The sequence below is a fragment of the Hyaena hyaena genome, unplaced genomic scaffold, assembly GCF_003009895.1.
Source record: "Hyaena hyaena isolate Hyena2069 unplaced genomic scaffold, ASM300989v1 scaffold_193, whole genome shotgun sequence".
Taxonomy (NCBI): domain Eukaryota; kingdom Metazoa; phylum Chordata; class Mammalia; order Carnivora; family Hyaenidae; genus Hyaena; species Hyaena hyaena.
This window is the reverse complement of record NW_024080823.1, coordinates 150155-170325: the sequence shown is the minus strand read 5'-3', so window position 1 is coordinate 170325 and position 20171 is coordinate 150155. Positions and strand designations below refer to the sequence as shown.

Below are 20171 nucleotides of genomic sequence, written 5' to 3'. Positions count from 1 at the left end.
AAAAAAGTTTAGATTTTACATCAGTTCAGAAGAATTAATGATTTTTGAACAGTAAAAGATGAATCAATTAAGAAAAGATTCATAATGGATTTAAGTGAGCATCCAAAATACATCATGCAATCGGATAAGGTCAGTAAAAGAGGCAATCAAAAGAAAATTAAAATAGAACCAAGTGGTGGTGGGTCGGTGGACAAGAGTGAGCCACAAGTCTGGATCTGGCTCTGTACTTTCCACACTTGAAGTAAAGCAAAACCACAGAAGTTTCAGTAACCAAATGGTAAAAATAAGTCAACTTGTCAACAGAGGACTGAGACAGATTTCTCCTGCGAGATTTCACAAGCAGATAATGGGTGAAGAGGCATACAAGTCATTTCAACTCCCTTGAACGGTTTTAACAGAGAGTTGCATCTGGCTGTTTCTTGTAAAGCACACCAAAAGCCAATGCTCTAACACCAGATGCAATGCCTCTGTGAAACACCAGAGCAATGCTCTTGAAGGACGCTTTTCTGATGGGTTGCCTAGAATGCAACGAAAAGGTTGAGGGGGGAAAATCACTTAGAGCAATGGAGTGAGTGCATCCCCATTAGGCAATCCCCCGTGAAAAATATATTCTTGTTCCCAAGCCTAATAAAGTTGGGGGCTCTATGCTCTTGGGGGTGGCTGGAATATAGATATTCTAGATTGCTTACCTAAGTGGACAGTAGAATGCCCATCCTTCCAAGAAAATTATGAAGCCTCAGACAAAAGATTGGTACCCTAATCTACATGGGGGTGGGTTGACAGAGTATATGCACATAGGGCCAAGAGTTTCTTCAGAAACACACACCAATAAGCAACCTGGGGCTCAGCATTCCACATCATGGAGCAAGGCAGCAAGAATTGCTATCTGGGCGCTCTTTCAAAGCAGGCGTTACCAATGCAGCCAGATGACAATGCGCACAGAATTGCGTGTTCTGACAAATTGCCATGGTAATCACACTGTGTTTCTGGATTTGATGGCTTATTATCTAGTAGTCAAGGTAATTTGGGGGTATTTTTGTTTCTTTGTTAGATGGGACCAAGCGTAGGAAGATCAGGGAAAGGGGGCTGCTCTGGAGGAGGGGGGTCCAAGGCACTGTGTTAGAAGTCAAGGAAAGAGAGAGGGAAGGAGGTGGGGAGAGGGAGAGAGAAGAGGGAGGAAGAGATTGTAGGGCTGTTCAGGGAAGGAACTAGAACAGTAGGTGGAAGGCAGCAGTGGTAGAGGAAGGGGAGAGGACACAGGGGGTGCCACAGTATAAATGTTTGTGTTCCCTCAAATTTATATGTTGAAACCAATGTCCCGCTTGCACTTAACGCTCCTTACCCGCCCTTCCAGTTAGTATTAGGAGATGGGGCTTCTGGGAGGTGATTCAGTGGTGAGGGGAGAGCCCTGCTGACTGGGATCAGTGCCCTCCTAAGAGAGGCCCCAGAGAGCTCCTTTTCCTGCCATGGGAAGACACAGAAGACATCATCTATGAACAAGGAAGAGAACCCTCCCCAGAACCCACCTGTGCTGACATCTGGCAGGACTGCCAGCCCCCACGACTTAAGAAATACATTTCTATTGTTCAGACGTTGCAAAGTCTAAGGGACTTGGTTACAGCAGCCTGGATGGACTAAGACAGGGTCTCTCATTGGAGAGCCTGCCCCAGGGCTGAGTAGCCACTTGGGGGAGCTCAGCTACTGGTCAGGCTCAGGGTCCGTGGTCAGTGGGTCCTGGCGCAGAACCTCTCTTTGCCTATTCTTGCTAAGTGAAGGACCTAGGGTGATTTTTCTTGTGGGACTCCCAAAGCCCCTGGCCAGGGAGGAGTCTGACTTCTGCAGAGAGGCAGTGTAAATGGCAGGTGTTCTCTGCGCAGTCACCCTCCGCCCGTTCACAGGGCTCCAGGCTATCTAGCTGGGGGTATTTCTGCGGGCTTCCTGGTAGGAAGTCAAGCTAAATACTTTGTTGCATCTTTTCATCTTTCCTGTTGCTGGTGGGACCTCAAGAAATCAGGTTATGACTATCAGGAATAATCCAGTCAAGCAAAATGCTTCATCTAGATCTTGTTTGTGTGAAAGGAACTATCTGTGTGTACTTCTGTATATGATTGTTGCTGGCTATGTTCATTGTAGACAAGAAGGGAAGGAGACAGTTAAACAGTCCTGAGCTGTACTAGAGGGTTTTTTTTTTTTTAATGTTATTTTTCTAGACTCTCTTATTTTGAGTCTGGATGAGCCCGCAGCTCTGACAGCTCTTTCCCATGCCACAAGCTTAGCTTCCCCTTCAGCTGAGGATCGGGGGAGGCCCTCTGGGTATAGTAGCTCAGCTAGGCCTGTCCCTGGCTATAGACCCTTCTTTATTTGATCAGGTCTTTGCTCTCTGCAGGGCTGTGAAGGGGCCCTGGTGCCTGTGAGTGTGCCCCCAACTGGGATAAGGTGGTGGGTGAGAGGATGGGCATATGAAACACTGCCTGGTAGACATGATCACACCAGCAAGTGATTGCACCCAGTCACAAAGATGATATTTTTACTGGGACTGAGAGAACGAAAATGCCCTTAGCAGGAACTGGGAATATAGAAGAGGGGTGGGGTGAGCATGGTGGTAGATACGAACACTGAGCACACAGTGTTGGCCAGCTCGGTGCAAGGGGATGACGGACAATAAGCTGGAAGGTGGTCTGGCCCTGCAGAGAGGGGCGGGGCACGGGGGCCGTGATGTAGAGGGATCACCCCTGCTATGCGATCCCTAGTGCAGAGATCCCTGGTGCATGAGGAGAGAGGCAGGGAAAGAATGGGATCCTTTGTTTAAACAAGGAGATGGAGGAATACGAAGCTGCCAAGGAAACTGAGAACCCTATCAGAGAGGAGGAGTCAGGACCGTCCAGTGTATTAAACAAAGTGCTTAATTGCTCATCAGAGAAATCAGCTCTGCTAATTTTAGAAGAAAAGACACATTTTTAAAAATTTTCCTGGGTGGCTTCCAGAATCCCTGGAAGGGCTGAAAACCGCAGGTGTGGGGCTCCGAGAGGAACAGGAGCCACGGAGACCGCCACAGCCCTGGAGCGCTGGATGTGCAGCTTGGGCCCCTGACTCGGCAGGCTCTGGATGCCAGGGTTGCTCTAAGTGCTGTGGCCCCTGCTGCTCCAGGAACTCAGCCTTGAAACTGACCTTTCAGCCAGAGAGCCTCCTGGTCCTTGCTTCCATGCAACAGGAAACCCTGATGGCAAGTCTCGGGACATAAGTATCTGATGAACAGAGTTCAGGGTCCCATCATCGCGCTCCAGATGCCAGGGAGGCTCTAGGAAGAAGGTCTAGCATTGGCAGCTTCTCCACTGAGAGGTGGAGTTATAGAAAGGACAGAGTGGATGGGTGACTTCTGAGTATGTTTGTGTTTGGATGGGGGCGGAGGGGAGGGATCAGGAGAGTTGGGAGCAGAGCACCTGATATGGAAAGAACATCTTCTCAGAAGAAAGGACAAGTGAAGTGGAGAAAGCTCTTGGAAGACGGCCACCCTGCGCTAAAGAAGGACAAGGTTATTGACACAGGATGGGGGCACCCTGAGGGGCTGATAGTGCCAGAGGATTTGGGCGGAAGGGCTCTGGGAAGCAGGGAGCTCAGAGGATCAGCCAAAGCACTCACCTTTTGTGAGGCTGCCATTCCATGGCTGGCCAGACTGAGTCACTAGCAGGTCTTAATGTTGAATCTGTATGCCTATGTAGCAAATATCTATTATTTTCCTAAAATCTCCCAGGATTCAGCATTCCTTCCTGTTGGCTCCCCAGTCACCCTGGTAGAGAGGCTCTCCCAGGGCTGCCTCTCACTGAAGCCTCCCTCTACCAAAGTCAAGGGGGCAGATCTTCCCTCTTGTCCATCCAGGACCCTGCAGCCTGGCCTCAGAGGTCTCCTTGATGCCTGCCCATATTCCACCTTCTCTATTTCTTCTGTGAGCTTCCTAGGCAATTTCTAAAATTTCCCTCTTGCTTAAGAAACCAGTTCCAAGGGGCTCCTGGGAGGCTCAGTCGGTTATCTATCTGACTTTGGCTCAGGTCATGACCTCATGGCCCCATGAGTTTGAGCCCCGCATCTGGCTCACTGCTGACAGCTCAGAGCCTGGAGCCTGCTTCGGATTCTGGCTCACCCTTTCTCTCTGCCCCTCCCCTGCTTGCGAGCTGTCTCTCTCTCTCAAAGATAAATAAACATTACAAAAACAAAAAGCGTTCCAAGTCTACTATATTTGCCACAGTTATATCTTGTAATGTCTGTTCACTGGTCCTAATTCCACGTGCAGAACATAACACGCACTCTCCTCCACATCAGCAGCTTTCAGTGCTGTATGAACAGACAATTCTTTAGAGGGAAATAGAAATGCAACTTTATAGATACTACTATGACTGTATTAAATTTCTTTTTTTTTTAATTTTTAACATTTTTTGTTTATTTTTGAGAGGGAGAGTGAGCACGTGCGTGGGGGAGGGGCAGAGATAGAGCCAGGGGACAGAGAATCCAAAGTAGGCTCCGTGCTGACAGCAGCAAGCCCCATGCAGGGCTCGATCTCACACACCTTGAGATCATGCCCTCAGCCGAAGTCAGATGCTCAACCAACTGAGCCACCCAGGCAGCCGATTGTATTCAAATTTTTAACAGCTGTACCTTATTGAAGGTCAACTACATCCCAAGTTTTTTCCCTCTCACAAGTGCTGTCAAATTAGAACGTTCTCATCCTGTTCCCAGACACGAAGACACACCTACCCGTGGGCACTGCAGTTTTGTCTGCCTACCCCTCCTCCTTCTGAGAGTCAGTCCATCCTCATTCCCCGTGCTTCCCATGGGCCGTCAATCTCAGCCTGCCACCCTATCCCCGACAGAGATGGGCACATGTCCCAGACGTGGCTGATCATATCACTGCCTACACCTGCTAACAGCTCTGCATGTGGCCAGAGAATCTTTGCTCTCTTATGTGGGTGGTCCCAAGCTAAGAGACCATGAGGCTGCAAGGGTACTTCCTCAGCTATGTGGAAGGAGTCCATTTACAGTGGGAGAAGAAAAGGCCAGCCCCAAGAGGAAAGCAGAGCTCAAAGACAGAAAGACATATAATCGCAATGACATTGACTGGGTTCCTGGGTTTAGCTCTGCCAGAGTCAGTAAATATCCTTTGTGTTGAAGCTGGTTGAATTGGTTTTTATCACCTCCAAGTGGACGCACCCTGATGAATAATAACACTTTTAAAAATTAGAATCACAGTAACACACTTAACTGTGCAAAACAGGTAAAAGTAAAACAAATCGGGGTGCCTGGCTGGCTGAGTCAGTGAAGCATCCAACTCTTGATTTCATGAACCACGATCAAACTCTGCATTGGGCTCCATGCTGACATCGCATAGGATTCTCTCTCTCCCCCTCTCTCTCTTTGCCTCTCCCCCACCTGAGCTCTCTCTTTCTGTAATAGATGTAGAAAAAGTAAAACAAATCATTCCTAATTCTATTTTTCAGTTATACCAAAAAACAAAAACAACAACAACAATGGTATATTACCTGACATATGTGTGTATGTGTGTCAAGGTGTGATTGTAAAGTAGAAACTCAAATTTCTCCATCTAGTGCTCAGGTAAGTTTGCTGCTGCTCCTCTCATGCAGAGATGGAGTTTATTTCTCTCTCCCTCTGAATCTAGGCTGGCCTTGTAGTTTGAGTATTATATGCAGCAGAAGAGATGTAAGTGACCTCCCCAGCTTGTCATTACCCACTCAGAAGACAGGAGCAAGTGAAAAGCCAGTCTAGCCTCCTGAGGATGAAGCCACAGTGAGGGGACCCAACCAGGCCAGCGCACAGCCAGCCCCACCACCAGGCATGTGAAGTCCTCTTGAACCTTCCAGCCTAGCTCCCCTCTGGCTAAAGGCCACTGGATAGCGAGTCTAAATCAACAAGGCGAAACCAGCAGAACTGCCTGGCTAGTCCACAGAATTGTGAGAAACAGGGGCACCTGGGTGGCTCAGTTGGTTAAGCATCTGACTTCAGCTCAGGTCATGATCTCACAGTTCGTTGGTTCAAGCCCCGCGTCGGGCTTTGTGCTGACAGCCATCTCAGAGCCTGGAGCCTGTTTCAGAATCTGTGTCTCCCTCTCTCTCTGACACTCCCTGCTCATGCTGTCCCTCTCTCTCTCTCAGAAAAAATAAAAATAAAAAAAAAAGAATTGTGAGAAACAATCAATCTTTGTTAAACCACTAAGTTTTGGGGTGCTTAATTACACAGCCAAGGCTGAGACAGCTTGTTCTGCATTTTTCATATAACTGCACATTGTCATTTCCCCCAGGTTATTAATATATTTGTTACCATTCTTCTGGTTGCAGCCATCCCAAACCAACCCTGGCCACTTAAACAAAAGTGGAGTGCATTAGAAGGTTCCTGGGGGTGTCTCAAGGATCAAAAGGCAAAGCTGGAGAAGGGAGAAATCAGGGCCACTGTGGGGAGGTCAAAGCCATGGGGTGTCCATCCAGAAAACTGCCATTAACAATCTAGTGGTAATGACTCCTGGACTGCTCATTTCAAGTTCTCAGGACAGTCTGACCCGTCCCACTTGGGCAGTGTCAGCCTCTGGATCATTCAGCTTCCATGAGGGGCTAGGGCAGAACATGAATGAAGAAAGAGGCAAAAATAGCAGATGAAGGGGCGCCTGGGTGGCTCAGTCAGTTACATGTCAGACTTAGGCTCAGGTCCTGATCTCAGGGTTTGTGGGCCTGGACCCACCCTCGGGCTCTGTGCCAACAGCTCAGAGCCTGGGGACTGCTTCAGATTCTGTGTCTCTCTTTCTGCCCCTCCCCTGCTCACACTCTGTCTCCCTGTCTCTCAAAAATAAACATTAAAAAAACATTTTTTAAAACAGTAAATAGGTGAATGGAGGAAAACCCAGTATGAAAGCCAAAACGGGGTAACTCACTCATGGATGGCCTAGGACTGCTTTTCAACTGCTAAATATTTTGGTTTTCCAAAACTTCTTTCAAATCTTTTCTTGTAAGAAATGTGTCAAGGCTCATTTTAATGGAGGGTAAGGATCTGCGGGGGAGGGGAGCACTCTTGAAACTGTAACAACTGCAGCAACATTGTATACGGCCGCACAAGGCACTGGATCTGTCCAGGTTTTTTGTGCAAAGGTCTCTGACAGGGTGGGTGGCGGTTTTCATTAAGTTTAAAAAACGTTTGGGGTGCCGACAGGAAAGGAATTCCATTAAAACGTAGAAAGGGGTTAAAACCACAGTAACAGGTGCTGTGACCACAGGAAGGAAGCAGGAGCCAACGCGCGGACTCGTTTCTGGGAAACGCGAGCGGCGCAGGGGTGTCAGGAGGGGAGCTCGAAGGGTCGCGGGCCTGGGGGGCTGCACCGTTCCCCGGACGCCGCAGCAGCTGAGGCCTCCTGCGGCGGGGGGCGCCTGGGCCGGCGCCTACTAGGGACACGGGTGCGCGGGCGCCTGGGCCGGGTGGCCGGGGACGTGGGCCTGGGGCCCCGGGCTGGCAGACGCGCCGCACCCCCGCGCCTCACGCTCGGCTCCGGAGCGGCCGCCCCCACGCAGCGGGCGGGGGCCGGGACCGGGAGCGCGCGGGGGAGGCGTCTGCTCCCGGGGACTGAGGCGGCGCCTTCTCCCGCCGGCTGCCGCAGGGACGCGGGCCGCCGGGCCGTCGGCGACATCTTGCTCGGCAGGAAAGCGCGGGGTAGAGCGCGCCGCTCGGGGCTGCTGCGCCAAGCGCGCGGAGGACGGGCCGGCGCGCTACCGAGGAGGTAAGCTCGGAGGGAGCCCCGAGGACCCCCACCCCTGCTTTGCCTCACTCCCGAGCCTGCCGGCACCCGGCCCCCCGCGGCCCTGTCACCCCAGCCCACCTCTCTGGCCGCCGTCCCCCGAGGTGATCCCCACCCCCCGCGGTCCTAGCCGCTACGCCTCCCTCCCGGAGCCTCCCGCGCAGTACCCAGCCGGGGCTCTCCGGACAGGGTCACGGGACCGGGCGCTACCTGGCAGGGTCCTCCCGGGCCCCGCCCCTTCCCGGGGCCCGCCGCCCGCTGCTCCCTCCGCCCCCTCACCCCCGCCCCCGCCCTGGCCCGGCCCCCTCCGCCCGCGCCCCGCCCCCGCCCGCCCCGTCCGGGCGGGGCTCCGGGTTTAAACATCGCGGCGGGCCGGGTCGGCGGGAGGGGCGGGGCGGGCCACTGTGTCGTGTCCCCGGTCCCGTAGGCGGCGGCGGCAGCGGCGGCGCGGGGCCGCGCGCACTCGAGCCCGCGGGAGGCACCATGTCCCCGGGGAGCGGGGTGAAGAGCGAGTACATGAAGCGCTACCGGGAGCCGCGCTGGGACGAGTACGGGCCGTGCTACCGGGAGCTGCTGCACTACCGCCTGGGCCGCCGGCTGCTGGAGCAGGCGCACGCGCCCTGGCTCTGGGACGACTGGGGCCCGGCCGGCGCCTCGGACGACTCGGCGTCGTCGGCGTCGTCGGGCGCCGGGGGCCCCGCGCCGCAGCACGCCCCCGCCTCGCCGCCGCCGCCCGCCGAGCCCGCGGCGCGGGAGGGGTCGGAGCGGCGGGCGCGCGGGCCGGCGGAGGAGCGGGGCGCGGAGGCGGCGGGGGCCGGGGAGGCCCGGGACGCGGAGAGCGCGGAGGAGGCGGCGGACGCGGCTCTGCCAGGTACCGGGCCGGCTGGGGGTCGGGAGGGGGTCGCCCCTGCGTGCGAGCTGCCCAGCTCCGGGCGTCGCAGTGCTCAGGGCAAGCTCTTCCTTTTTTTTTTTTTTTTTTTTCCTTTCCCCCCCGCCCTCTAGTAGACAGAGAATGCGCCTCCCTTGACAAAATAAGGGTGGTGTCAGCCCCGCCTCCGCCCTCCCACCCTTATTTCCGCACTTGGGTGGCTCTGGGTTGAGCCCGCTGTGAACGGGGTTGAAGTGTCGCTGAACGCCGGGCCTTCATCAGAAGGTTTGGTTGCCTTAGTGAGCTCTGAAATCCCATCTATTTTTATAGCTGAGCATCCATTTTTTTTTTTCCTCGAAAAGGAGCCGAGCTTCCATGGGATTCTCGGAGAGGACTGACCCCAAGAGGTTAAGATCCCTGAGCCAAGCTGTCAGTCTTCTGAATGGGGCCGCTGTTTTCCGGGTGAAGTCCCTGACCTCACTGCATTGTCCCTAAAGAGTGTTTTGAATTTGTTTACGCAGGCGGTTGCGTAACTCCGGGTTGGTGGGGGAGTGTTCCTTGTGAGCGCGAGGTCCTCTCCGCTTCTTGCCCACCCACCCATCTCCTCGTCTAAAGGGTGCCGCGGGGCAGAGGGGGAGCAGTAGCTGGAAAAGGGCTCTCGGGACCTGTGCGTCTCCTCTCAGCCCTGGTCCTACACCTCCCCTGGCCAGACGATTGCAGAGTCGGGGTCTCCGCCTGGGAGGCGGGTCAAGTGCCTCGGGATACAGCCTGGAGTAACCAGCGATTCCTTCCTGCTACTTTCCAGCGTTGGCCAGACCCCCCGCCCCCCGCCCCAATTCTCCACCCCCGTCCCGGTTCACTCGATTTTTTAAAGAGTCTCTGGCGAGAAAAGTAACCAAAATGTATTGAGAGCTTATTATACCCCGAGTCACTGATCTCAGAGTATGTATTTTCTCATTCAACGTTCAAAATAATTCTAAGTGGTAGGGGTGTAATTTTTAATTTTTTTTTTTTATTTATTTCTAGGAGAGAGAGAGAGAGAGAGACAGCGTGAGCAGGGGAGGGTCAGAGAGAGAGGGAGTCACAGACTGAAACAGGCTCCAGGCTCTGAGCTGGCAGTCAGCACAGAGCCCGACGCGGGGCTCGAACCCACCAACCGCGAGATCATGACCTAAGCGAAAGTCGGACGCTCAACCGACTAAGCCACCCAGGCGCCCCGGTAGGGGTGTAATTTTTATCTCACTTTTATAGATGAAGAAATGGAAGTTCAGGATAAATGATCAGTGACTTCAGTTTTGTTTGTTGAGGGCCTTGTAAAGTGATCAGTCAACTTTTCAGTCTCTCATCCCAGCCTCGATGCAAGAGGTGGAAGAGAGGAAATGTCATCTTTGAGTCGCAGAGTCAGGCTCCTTTGCTCCTGTTCTGTCGTCCTCAGCTATTGTCAGTCCATCCTGAGCCGCCTCTCCGTGCTCACGTCAATTCCCTGTAAATTCCCCAAGATTTGTGACCAGTAGTCAGCTTCCTAGCTTCACTGATTCCTGGTGGAAATTTGAATAACAGGTGTGGGGGTGGGGGGCGGTTAGGGGCACAAGTCTTCTGGTTTAGTCCTGTGGACACGGATCTACCTTTATGATTACCTGTGGCCCCTCCCCACACCTGCTCAGAATAGCCATCATACCATCATAGCTTGTTAGGTCCACGATTGTTATCTACAGTATTGTGCCTGGAAAATGTTGCGCAAAGCTGCCCTGCATTGTTTGCCGGGACTCCTTTTTCCTTCTTTCACAATACAACCAACACATCAGGTTCACTGTCACTCTCGACATCTGAAGACATCCCTCGGCGCCTCTGACCTACTTCTGTCTGGCCTGCTTGCTGCTCTCACTGCCTGTCTGGTTTCGTGTTGGGAGGGCCCTTGGCCGCCACCCCAGGGACTCTGGCTTCTCTTAGGTAGGAGCCCTTGTGTGGCTCTCACATCGTCCTCCTCCTTGGTTTCCCCCTCCTGTTGGTGCTTATCTTCTAGTAGCTTTCTGAGAAAGGGTACGTGGGAGGTTACGTTGCTGAGAGCTTGCATGTCAAAAGGTGGCTCGCATTCCGCGCTCATGTTTAGGTGAGTTTGTGGCTGAGCATGGAATGCTGGGCTAGAAGTACTCTCTCAAAAGTCTGGAGGCATCGCTGTGTTGTGTTGTGACTTGTGAGATTGCGTTGGAGTCCCACATTCTCCTGATTCTTGAGACCAGGTCCCCACCCTCAGGAAGCTTTTAGGGTCTTTGTCTGTCCTTTGCGTTCTGAAATTTTTCCTCAGTGTAGGTCTGTTTTCCTCCAATGTGCTTGTGAGCCCATTGCAGCGAAACTCCTGCTTTGTAATTCTGGTAAGTTTCTTTAAATTGTTGTTTCATTTCTATTTCTGTTCCTTTCTTCTCAAACCCCTTAGCTGGATGTTAGACTTCATGAGTTTCTCCCCTAATTCTCTCATATTCATCTGTCGTTTTCTTCTGTTTTTCTGGGTGATATTCTCAACTTTATCTTACAACTCTTCTTTCTTTCTTTTTATTTTAGAGGGAGTGAGAGAGAGTGAGTGTGAGCATGGGAGAGGGGCAGGTGGGGAGAGAGAGAGAGAGAGAGAGAGAGAGAATCTTAAGCAGGCTCCATGCTCAGTGCAGAGCCCAGTGGAGGGCTCGATCCCACAACCCTGGGATCACCACCTAAGCTAAAATCAGGAGTCAGGTGCTCAACCTACTGAGAACCACCCAGCTGTCACCCTTCCACCCCAACTCTTCTGTTACATTTTGTTTTCATTTGTGGGATTCTATTTGTTTTTAAATTAAAATTTCCCCCTCCCTTCCTCCTTTTAGTCCATTTATTTATTTACTTAGAGACAAAGACAGCGTGAGTGGGGGAGGGGCAGAGAGATGAGGAGCTTGAACTCACGGAATCACCGACCCCTGAGCAGAAATCAGAAGTCAGATACTTAACTGACTGAACCACCCAGGTGGCCCTCTTTTTATTGCTTTCAAAAAAAAACAGCAGTATTCTCTTCTTGATTCATGCACATAGTGTCTTTTATTATCTTGCTGAGGATATTACTAGAAGTTTTTTTTTTATGTATTTTCTTCTCCCTGTATTTCTCCAGCACAGTTTCTGGCTCCCCACCATCTCCCCACTTTGGTTTCTTTTTGCTTATAACCCTGTATTTCACGTTAGAGACTTTTTCAAAATGCCTATTGATCCTTGGCTTCTCATTCTTATTTAAGAGACGGCACGAGAAAGCCATCAGGGCGTTTTGTGCATGTGGTGGGGGCGGCAGTAGGCGTGTTTACTGTGATCTGCTTTGAAGAGTTCTCTGGACTGTCTCTAATTCCTTCCCATGTTTCTTTTTAAATTAAAGTTTATATTTTAGCAGATTTATACATATGTATAATTTTAAAAAATATGCTTGCAATTATGCTTACTTGGGTTTTTATTTTATTATTTTTAAAAAAATTTTTGTTAATTTTTGAGAGAGCACAAGCAGGGGAGGGGTAGAGAGAGAGACAGAACCTGAAGCAGGCTCCACGCTCTGAGGCTGTCAGCACAGAGCCTGATGTGGGGCTTGAACTCATGAAGCGGGAGGTCATGACCTGAGCCAAAGTCAGATGCTTAACTGGCTAAGCTACCCAGGCGCCCCTCTGGTGGCTGTTTAAATTTTATTTTAAACATTGTATATTGACTTCCCATTGTGGGAGATGATGTAGCTTAAGATCTTGGCTCGACCACCCCCACTCCCTTACATTTTGTCCCACAGTATTAATATGTGACTCTTATTTCAAGCGGTATTCTGTTTGAATAATTGTGGCTATGTAGAAGTATGTACAGATGGGCCGTTTCGTATATACTGACTACATTTTCTTTTTATTTGTGTTTTTCCTGAGGTTAATCAATTTCACCTTTTTGTATGCTTATATATATATGTATTTATATTCCCATGACTTCACCTGGAAATAGTCTGGTAGTATTTTAAAACTTGGCATATGCTAGACACATTGGGTGTTCCATTCACTTATTGCTATTATTTTCTCCTTGGAGACTTTTTTTTTTTTGACCCCCATCCTCCTATTCCAATTTAGATGTTATGCCATCAGTCTGGGGCTTCTCTTCACTGTTTGAGCATTTCTTTTGCTCACATCCTTTACCTTGTAAATCTCTCTCTTGTAAATCTCAAGCATTCCTTTGGCTTACCTCTTCATTTTGGTGTAACATGTCCTCTGTAAGTCCTGAGAAATGTCGCACGGGAAATAAATATTTTATGACCTTGCATGACTGACAATGTCTGTATTATATCCAAAGGCTGGATTGATATTTTACAAGGTAGAGAACTATATATTAGAAATTTCAGTGTTTTAAGGCATTATTATATTGAATCCTAGTTTTTGGTCTTGCTTTTTAGAAGTACCATGCCATTCTGACACCTTGTGTATGTCACCTCTTATTTGGGGGGGCAGGAGCATTTTTATTTAAAGCATTTTTGATATTGGAATTTTGGGTTCTGTTTTCTGGAAGAACTCTTTAATTTTATCTCCCAAACTTTATATTGAAAAATTTAATTCTGCCATCCTAGATTTAAATTTTGAAAAGATTCCCTTTTTTTCTTTTGGTCCCAAGTTTTTTTTTTTTTAAACAAAAAAAATGGGGGCACCCGGGTGGCTCAGTCGGGTGAGCATCTGACTTCTGCTCAGATCATGATCTCATGGCTCATGGGTTTGAGTCCTGCATCAGGCTTTGTGGTGAAGGCCCGGAGCCTGGAGCTTGCTTTGTATTCTGTGTCTTCCTTTCTCTCTGCCCCTCCCCTGTTCACACACACTCTCTCTCTCTCTCTCAAAAATAAACATTAAAAAAAATTTTTTTTAAACTAGTATTTTGTTTTTGGATTTCTTTTAACTAAAAAAAAAGCCATAATTATCCTTTGAGAGCTCTGTTATATTTCATAGTCTTTTCCGTGTACTGTGGACTTTCTCTTTTTAGAGGATGTACTCCGATGTTTGCTCTTAGCCTGTCTGCTCGTATACAAGAGTGAGGCTTGAAGAGCTTTTCAGGAGCTCTGTATGTGGGGGTGCTTGGTGACTAATTGGATGAGGACCAGCTGTTTCTCTGGGGGACTTAAACATAATACCCTTTTTTTGTGTTCGCTTCCCCAGACAGCACTCCTCCACTCTCTTGCCTGTGAAGGTATAGCCTGGCTGTCAGCATTCTGGGAACAGAGTTGGGGAAAGGGAGGAAGGGCCTGTTCTTTACCACATAAACCTGTTTTCAGAAAGGTGTTGTCCTTTTCTTCTCAAGTCCATACCCACTGTGCCTTTCCATCTCTGAAGAGTAACCCACATGCCTTCTGAGCTGGGAGAGGGGTAATCATGTGGCATATGGACTGGAGGAAAGACTTTGTAGGAAGTATCTACAGTCACATAACCGAATTACCCTGAAAACGAGTGGCTTAAAATTCTGGTGCTCATTTATTATTGCTCATGGTTTCTCTGGGTTGTAACCCTGTGGATGCCTTGTTTCCACTCTGTGCCATCTGCAGCCTCTGGTGGAAGGTGCCAGGGCTTGGGGGTGGGGTGGCTGCGAGGACACTTGCTTGTGACCTCTTGATGCTCCTGGCCTTCCTCATAACATGCTGGCAGGCCTCCAAGGTCAAGTGTTCCTGAGAGAGAGCCGGGCAGATGCTGGTTTGCCCTTATGACTTCTCACGGGGAGCCATGGAGCAACTCTCACTCCATTCCTTGCTTACAGAAGTCTGCCCAGATGCAAGGGGAAGAAGCATTCACCCACCGCAGTTCTCAATAGGCACATTCATACCATGTTGTCAGAAGAGCATGTAGGTAGGGGCGCCTGGGTGGCTCAGTCCGTTAAACATCCAACTGCATCTCAGGTCATGATCTTACCTTTTGTGGGTTCAAGCCCTGCGTCGGATGTGCTGACAGCTCAGAGCCTGGAAGCCTGCTTCATATTCTGTGTCTCCCTCTCTCTCTGCCCCTCTGTTCACACTCTGTCTCTGTCTCTTTCAAAAATAAATAAACAAATAAGAGCATGTTGGCTGGGGCACTGATTAACGCTGAATCTTTGGAAAAGGCAATCCATTACACTAACTTTCTGCCTCATTTTCCATTTCCTTTTGGGGTTCGCTTTGTGTCCTCTGGGGCTTTCTCCTGCAGGGAGTTAGGATTCATCCTACTCAGTTCTGTGAGGCCACTTCTACATCCTCATCTACTTTCCAGTTTCCAAATTTTATTGACACCTGATGCCTGGTGTCATCGTCTCCCTTGCTTTTTGTCCTGTGGATTATGCCTTTTTTCTTTCACTTTAGTGGGTTTTTGGGAGGAAGGGACTATATGCACATGCCATCAGTGCATATTTAGCCTAAATTCCATTTGCTGTAGTTTTACTTAGGTTTATTAAAAAAAATTTTTTTTAAATCTTTATTTACTTTTGAGAGAGAGAGAGAGAGACAGAGCACAGATGGGGGGAGGGGAACACAGAGAGAGGGAGACACAGAATCTGAAGCAGGCTCCAGGCTCTGAGCTGTCAGCACAGAGCCTGATGCGGGTCTCGAACCCACAAACCGTGAGATCATGACCTGAGCCGAAGTCGGATGCTTAACCACTTAACTGACTGAACCACCCAGGTGCCCACTTAGGTTTATTTTTTACTTCTTTCTTTCTTGATCAGTCTTGCCAGAGACTTGTGGATTTTATTAATTATTTATCCCCAACTAACTCTTGACTATGTGGATTTTCATTATTAAAATGTCTTTATTGACCCATGATCTTTTTCCCCCTTACTCTAATTTTTTAAGATGGATGCTTAGCATTGATTTTTTGTTTGTTTGTTTGTTTTGCCTGCCTTTCTTTTGGATATATTGATTTAAGCCTATAAATATCCCCCTGATTACTGCTTTAGCTATATCAGCAGTTGAGTAGGATGAATCTAACTCCATGTAGGAGAAAGACCCCAGTTTTGTTATATAGTATTTAATTTACTTAAGCAAAATCATTGTGATTCTTAAAATACATGAAAACATTAATAAAGCTTAACATTTATGTATATAATACAAACATAAGGAAATGTATTTATCTTAAAAAAAAGAGAACTATATACTAAAAGCATACTATAAGCATTATGCTTAATGAAGAAATTTTAGAAGTAATAAGATCAGGATTAAGAAAGGACTGCCTTCTGTCACCACGGTTTTTTATTTGTTAAAAATTATAGTAGAATAGGGCGGCTCAGTTGGTTAAGTGTCCAACTTTGGCTCAGGTCATGATCTTGCAGTTCATGAGTTCGAGTCCCGCATTGGGCTTTGCGCTGACAGCTTGGAGCTTGGAGCCTGCTTTAGATTCTGTCCCCCTCTCTCTCTGCTCCTCCTCAACTAATGCTCTGCCTCTACTTCTCAAAAATAAATAAAAATTAAAAATTTTTTTAAAATTATAGTAAAATATACATTACACACTTCACCATTTAACCATTTTTAAGTGTGGCATTGAGTACATTCCTATTTTTGTGTTACCATATGATTTGTTTTTGACCTATGCATTATTTAGAAATGTTTTTAAATTTCAAAACTGGAGATGTTAAAAAGTTACTTATTTTTGTTGTTTTGTTCAGCTGAATTACACTGTAATTACACCGTAGAGGGTATAGAGGATACATTCTATATGAATTCAATTTTGTAAACATATTAAGATTTGCTTTATAGACTTTGATACGTAAATTCATGTAAATGTTCCATTTGACCACATTATATATTCTCTAGTTACTGGATGCAGTGTTGTATGTATATCCATTAGGTCAAATGTGTTAATTCTGTTGTTCAAATACTTAAAAGCAGACCGTGCAATAAAACTTAGTGTGCTGGAGGCCGTGTTCTCTCTTTGTGTCATCCAGCATGGTAGCTCCTAGCCACATGAGGTTATTGAACACTTAAACTCTGATTAGTTCAGGGGCACTGGGGTGGCTCAATCAGTTTAGCATCTGACTTCAGCTCAGGTCCTGATTCATGAGTTCGAGTCCCATGTCAGGCTCTGTGCTGACAGCTCAGAGCCTGGGGCCTGCTTCAGATTCTGTGTCTCCTTCTCTCTCTCTGCCCCTCCCCCATTCATGCTCTGTCTCTCAAAAATGAATAAATGTTAAAAAAAAAAATCTTAAAAAAACTGATGTAACTCCTTAATTTAACTAAGGAATTGAATCTATATTTTTATTTAATTTTGATTTCAACTTACATTTAATAGCCACATGTGGTTAGTAGCTTTTGTATTGGCTAGCACAGTCCTAAAGCAAGACCGAATTTATTCTTGTTTGAATGTCCCATCAGTTACTGAGAAAGGGGCATTCTAATCCTTTGCCATAATGGTGATGACCATTGGTTTTGTTTATTTGGAAAGGTCTTTATTTTAAATTTCATTCCATTCCATACAATTTTGAATCATATGGGGGCACCTGGGTGGCTCAGTCGGTTAGGTGGCCCACTTTGGCTCCTGTGGGGCTTTCTCATGGCCACGATCTCATGGCTCAAGAGTTCAAGCCCCACGTGGGGCTCTGTGCTGACAGCTCAGAGCCTGGAGCCTGCTGTGGATTCTTTGTCTCCCTCTCTCTGCCCCTCCCCTGCTCTGTTTCTCTCTGTCTCAATGATAAATTTTTTAAAAAAATTTAAAAAAAGATTTTGAATCATATACAAACATGCACTTATACTAGGTGCTGTTTCAAGAGTTTTAGAAATGTGAACATTGTACTGGTAGGTTCTGTCACTTCTGCATTTTCCATCTTTGTCTCCTGTTTCTGGAGATATACCAGGATATACCTGGGTCGGTCTTTGGTCTTTTTCCTTATGTGTACAGACGGCGAACACATTACTCTGTAGTCTGTACATGGAAATCCCATCGTGTCAGGTCGGTTCCTCCTGCCGGCCCTTCCTTGTGAGCCTTCTCTTCCTTTGCAGTACACTCACAATAGTGTCTGAAAAATTATTTGTAGGGATAACTTGGCCCAGAAAAGAGTTTAGTTTTTTGTATTGGGTGTCTGTGGACACTTGGGATTTTTTTTTTAATGTTTATTTATTTTTGAGAGAGAGACAGAGTGCAAGTGGGGGAGGGACAGATAGAGAGGGGGAGAGAGAGGGACACACACACAGAATCTGAAGAGGCTCCAGGCTCTGAGCTGTCAGCACAGAACCCGATGTGGGGCTCGAACTCATGAACGGTGAGATCATGACCTGAGCCGAAGTCGGACGCCCAACCGACTGAGCCACCCAGGGGCCACGACACTTGGGATTTTTACCGTCAGCCTTTGTTTATCTGTGGTGGAGAGGGCTGGTCCACTAGCCCGCGGTTAGCAGAACTGAGGTCTCCACTCTGGTCAGTACACAGCCCTCCATGACTTGGTGCCCTGACCCCATGTCCCTGTCTGTCAGCAGTGAGGCCCCTTCCTTGACAATTGCTGAGTCCCCTGTAGTGTTTGACACCATTAATTGCCATCTCCTTTACCAAAGCTCTTCCTATACTCTCTCTCCTGGTTAGTTTTTCTACTTTTCTAGCAATTCTGTCTCCCTCTTAGGCTCTCCTTCTTCGGCCTGGCTGCTCTTTAAATAATGGTGGGCCTAGGGGCCTCACTCTCCCCTCCTCTGACTTTGCGTTGCTTCTTGGATGATCTGCTCCACATCCAAACCCCAGTCCCTCCTGCTTCCCCACCACCTTCTCTCCTGGCTTCATCAGCCAGCTGGGTTGTTCCAGAAGTGTCTCCCGTCCAGCGGTGCAAGTAGCCTTTCTTTACCCTTTGGTGGACGTCTGTCAGGAGAGCAGGCTGGCCCCCCCAACACTGCAGAAGCCGTGGGCTCCTCTTTGTGTCCGTCGTCTTCACGTGTCTCTCACAGCGTTGCCGGGCTGTCTGCTCCGGAGAGGCCTGAGCACCACCTGCTCGCTATTCTGATCAGTGTTCACAGTGCCCAGTGAGTCTGAGCACCTGCCAGGCCCCCTTCTGGCCCCTTCTCCCCTCTGCACCCCGGTCATGACTACGGGTCCCCTCCCCCCCCCCACTTCCCACCTTACCCCCAACCTCTACCGTTGTTTGCTAGCTGGCCTTTCTGTCCTCACCTGTCTCACTCGTCCTTCACGCTGGTAGCTAGACACCTTATTCCTAAAAGGCAAATAGGGCCCTATCATTTTTCAGCTTCAAATCCATTAGTGATTCTTCATCATTTTCAGGATAAAATGAAACTCCTGAGTTTGGTATGGAAAGTCTTCTCCTTTGCTGCCCGCTCCGTGCCTTCATCCATAGACTCTCTGTGTGCCTGTCATTTTGAACTATTTATATTCTCTCTTCTCTCTGGGCCTTTGAACAAGACATTCCCTCGTGTTGGAATTCTCTTTTTCTTTTTTCTTCCTGACTAATTTGTCCTTTAACCTAAGTCATTATTACCTTCTCTGGGCAGGCTTCTGGAAGACCTGGGTTAGACACATGTGGAGTAGGAGAGGAAAAGAAGGAAGGGAAATTTGGTAGAGTCAAGGTCATTGGTGGAGATAGAAATGACAGATTATCTATCAAGATGTCACACTTTTGCCAGTATCTGGACTTCCTATTCAGGGGCTTATTCTAAAGGGAACATGGGTGGAAGCAAGAAAAGAATCACACCAAGAAATAGTAAGGGGCAAGAATAGGCCCTAAAGAAATGATGGGATTTTAGAATAGCAAACTATAAAGCCATCACCTAGAGCCAGATTCTGGAGCATTTGAAGTGAGGGATATCCTTCAGACCTAAACAGCTCAGCTAAGTGAAGTGGAGTTGTAGATGCATAAGGAGGTCTAGTTCAAAAGACTGAAACTAATCACTATATTGCATCATACACAAAAGTTAACTCAAGTAGATTAAAGGCTTGAATGTAAGACCTGAAAGCGTAAAATTCCTAGAAGAAAACAGAGGCAGTAAGCTCGCATTGGTCTTAGCAATGTCTTTTTTGGATCTGATTCCCAAGGCAAGGGAAAAAAAGCAAAAATAAACAAATGGGACTACAACAAGCTGAAAAGCCGCACAGCAAGGGAAACCATCAACAAAATACAAAGGCGGCCTATTGAATGGGAGAAGATATTTGCATAAAAGGTTCAATATCCAACATACATAAAGAACTCACACAACTCAACAACAAAAAAGCAAACTACCCAAGTGAAAAGAGGGGCAGAGGGTCTGAATAGACATTTTTTCCAGATGGCCGGTAGGCATGTGAAAAGGTGTTAAACATCCATAATTATCAGGGCACTGCAACTCAAAAACACAGAGAGCTCCTCACACCTGTTAGAATTGCTATTATCAAAACGATAAGAAATCACAGGTGTTGAGCAAAATAAGTCAGGCAGAAAAGGACAAATATCATATGTTTGCATGTATAGGAGGATTGGGAGGAACTTAATGGAGGACCATGAGGGAGAAGAAGGGGAGAAATGGTGGGGGAAAGGGAGAGAGGCAAACCATGAGAGACTCTTGAATGCTGAGAACAA

At 48.2% G+C, this 20171-nt stretch overlaps 1 protein-coding gene across 1 annotated transcript in view; it reads left to right on the top strand.

Moving 5' to 3' along the window:
• Nucleotides 1–8181: 8181 nt before the first annotated feature.
• The window catches only part of LOC120237819 (centriole, cilia and spindle associated protein), a 16465-nt gene continuing 4475 nt past the window's right edge, over nt 8182–20171 (top strand). The window contains exon 1 of the mRNA XM_039241247.1: nt 8182–8657. Within this exon, the coding sequence (XP_039097178.1) occupies nt 8270–8657 (388 nt within the window). The 5' untranslated portion in view covers nt 8182–8269. The remainder of the gene's footprint in view (nt 8658–20171) is intronic.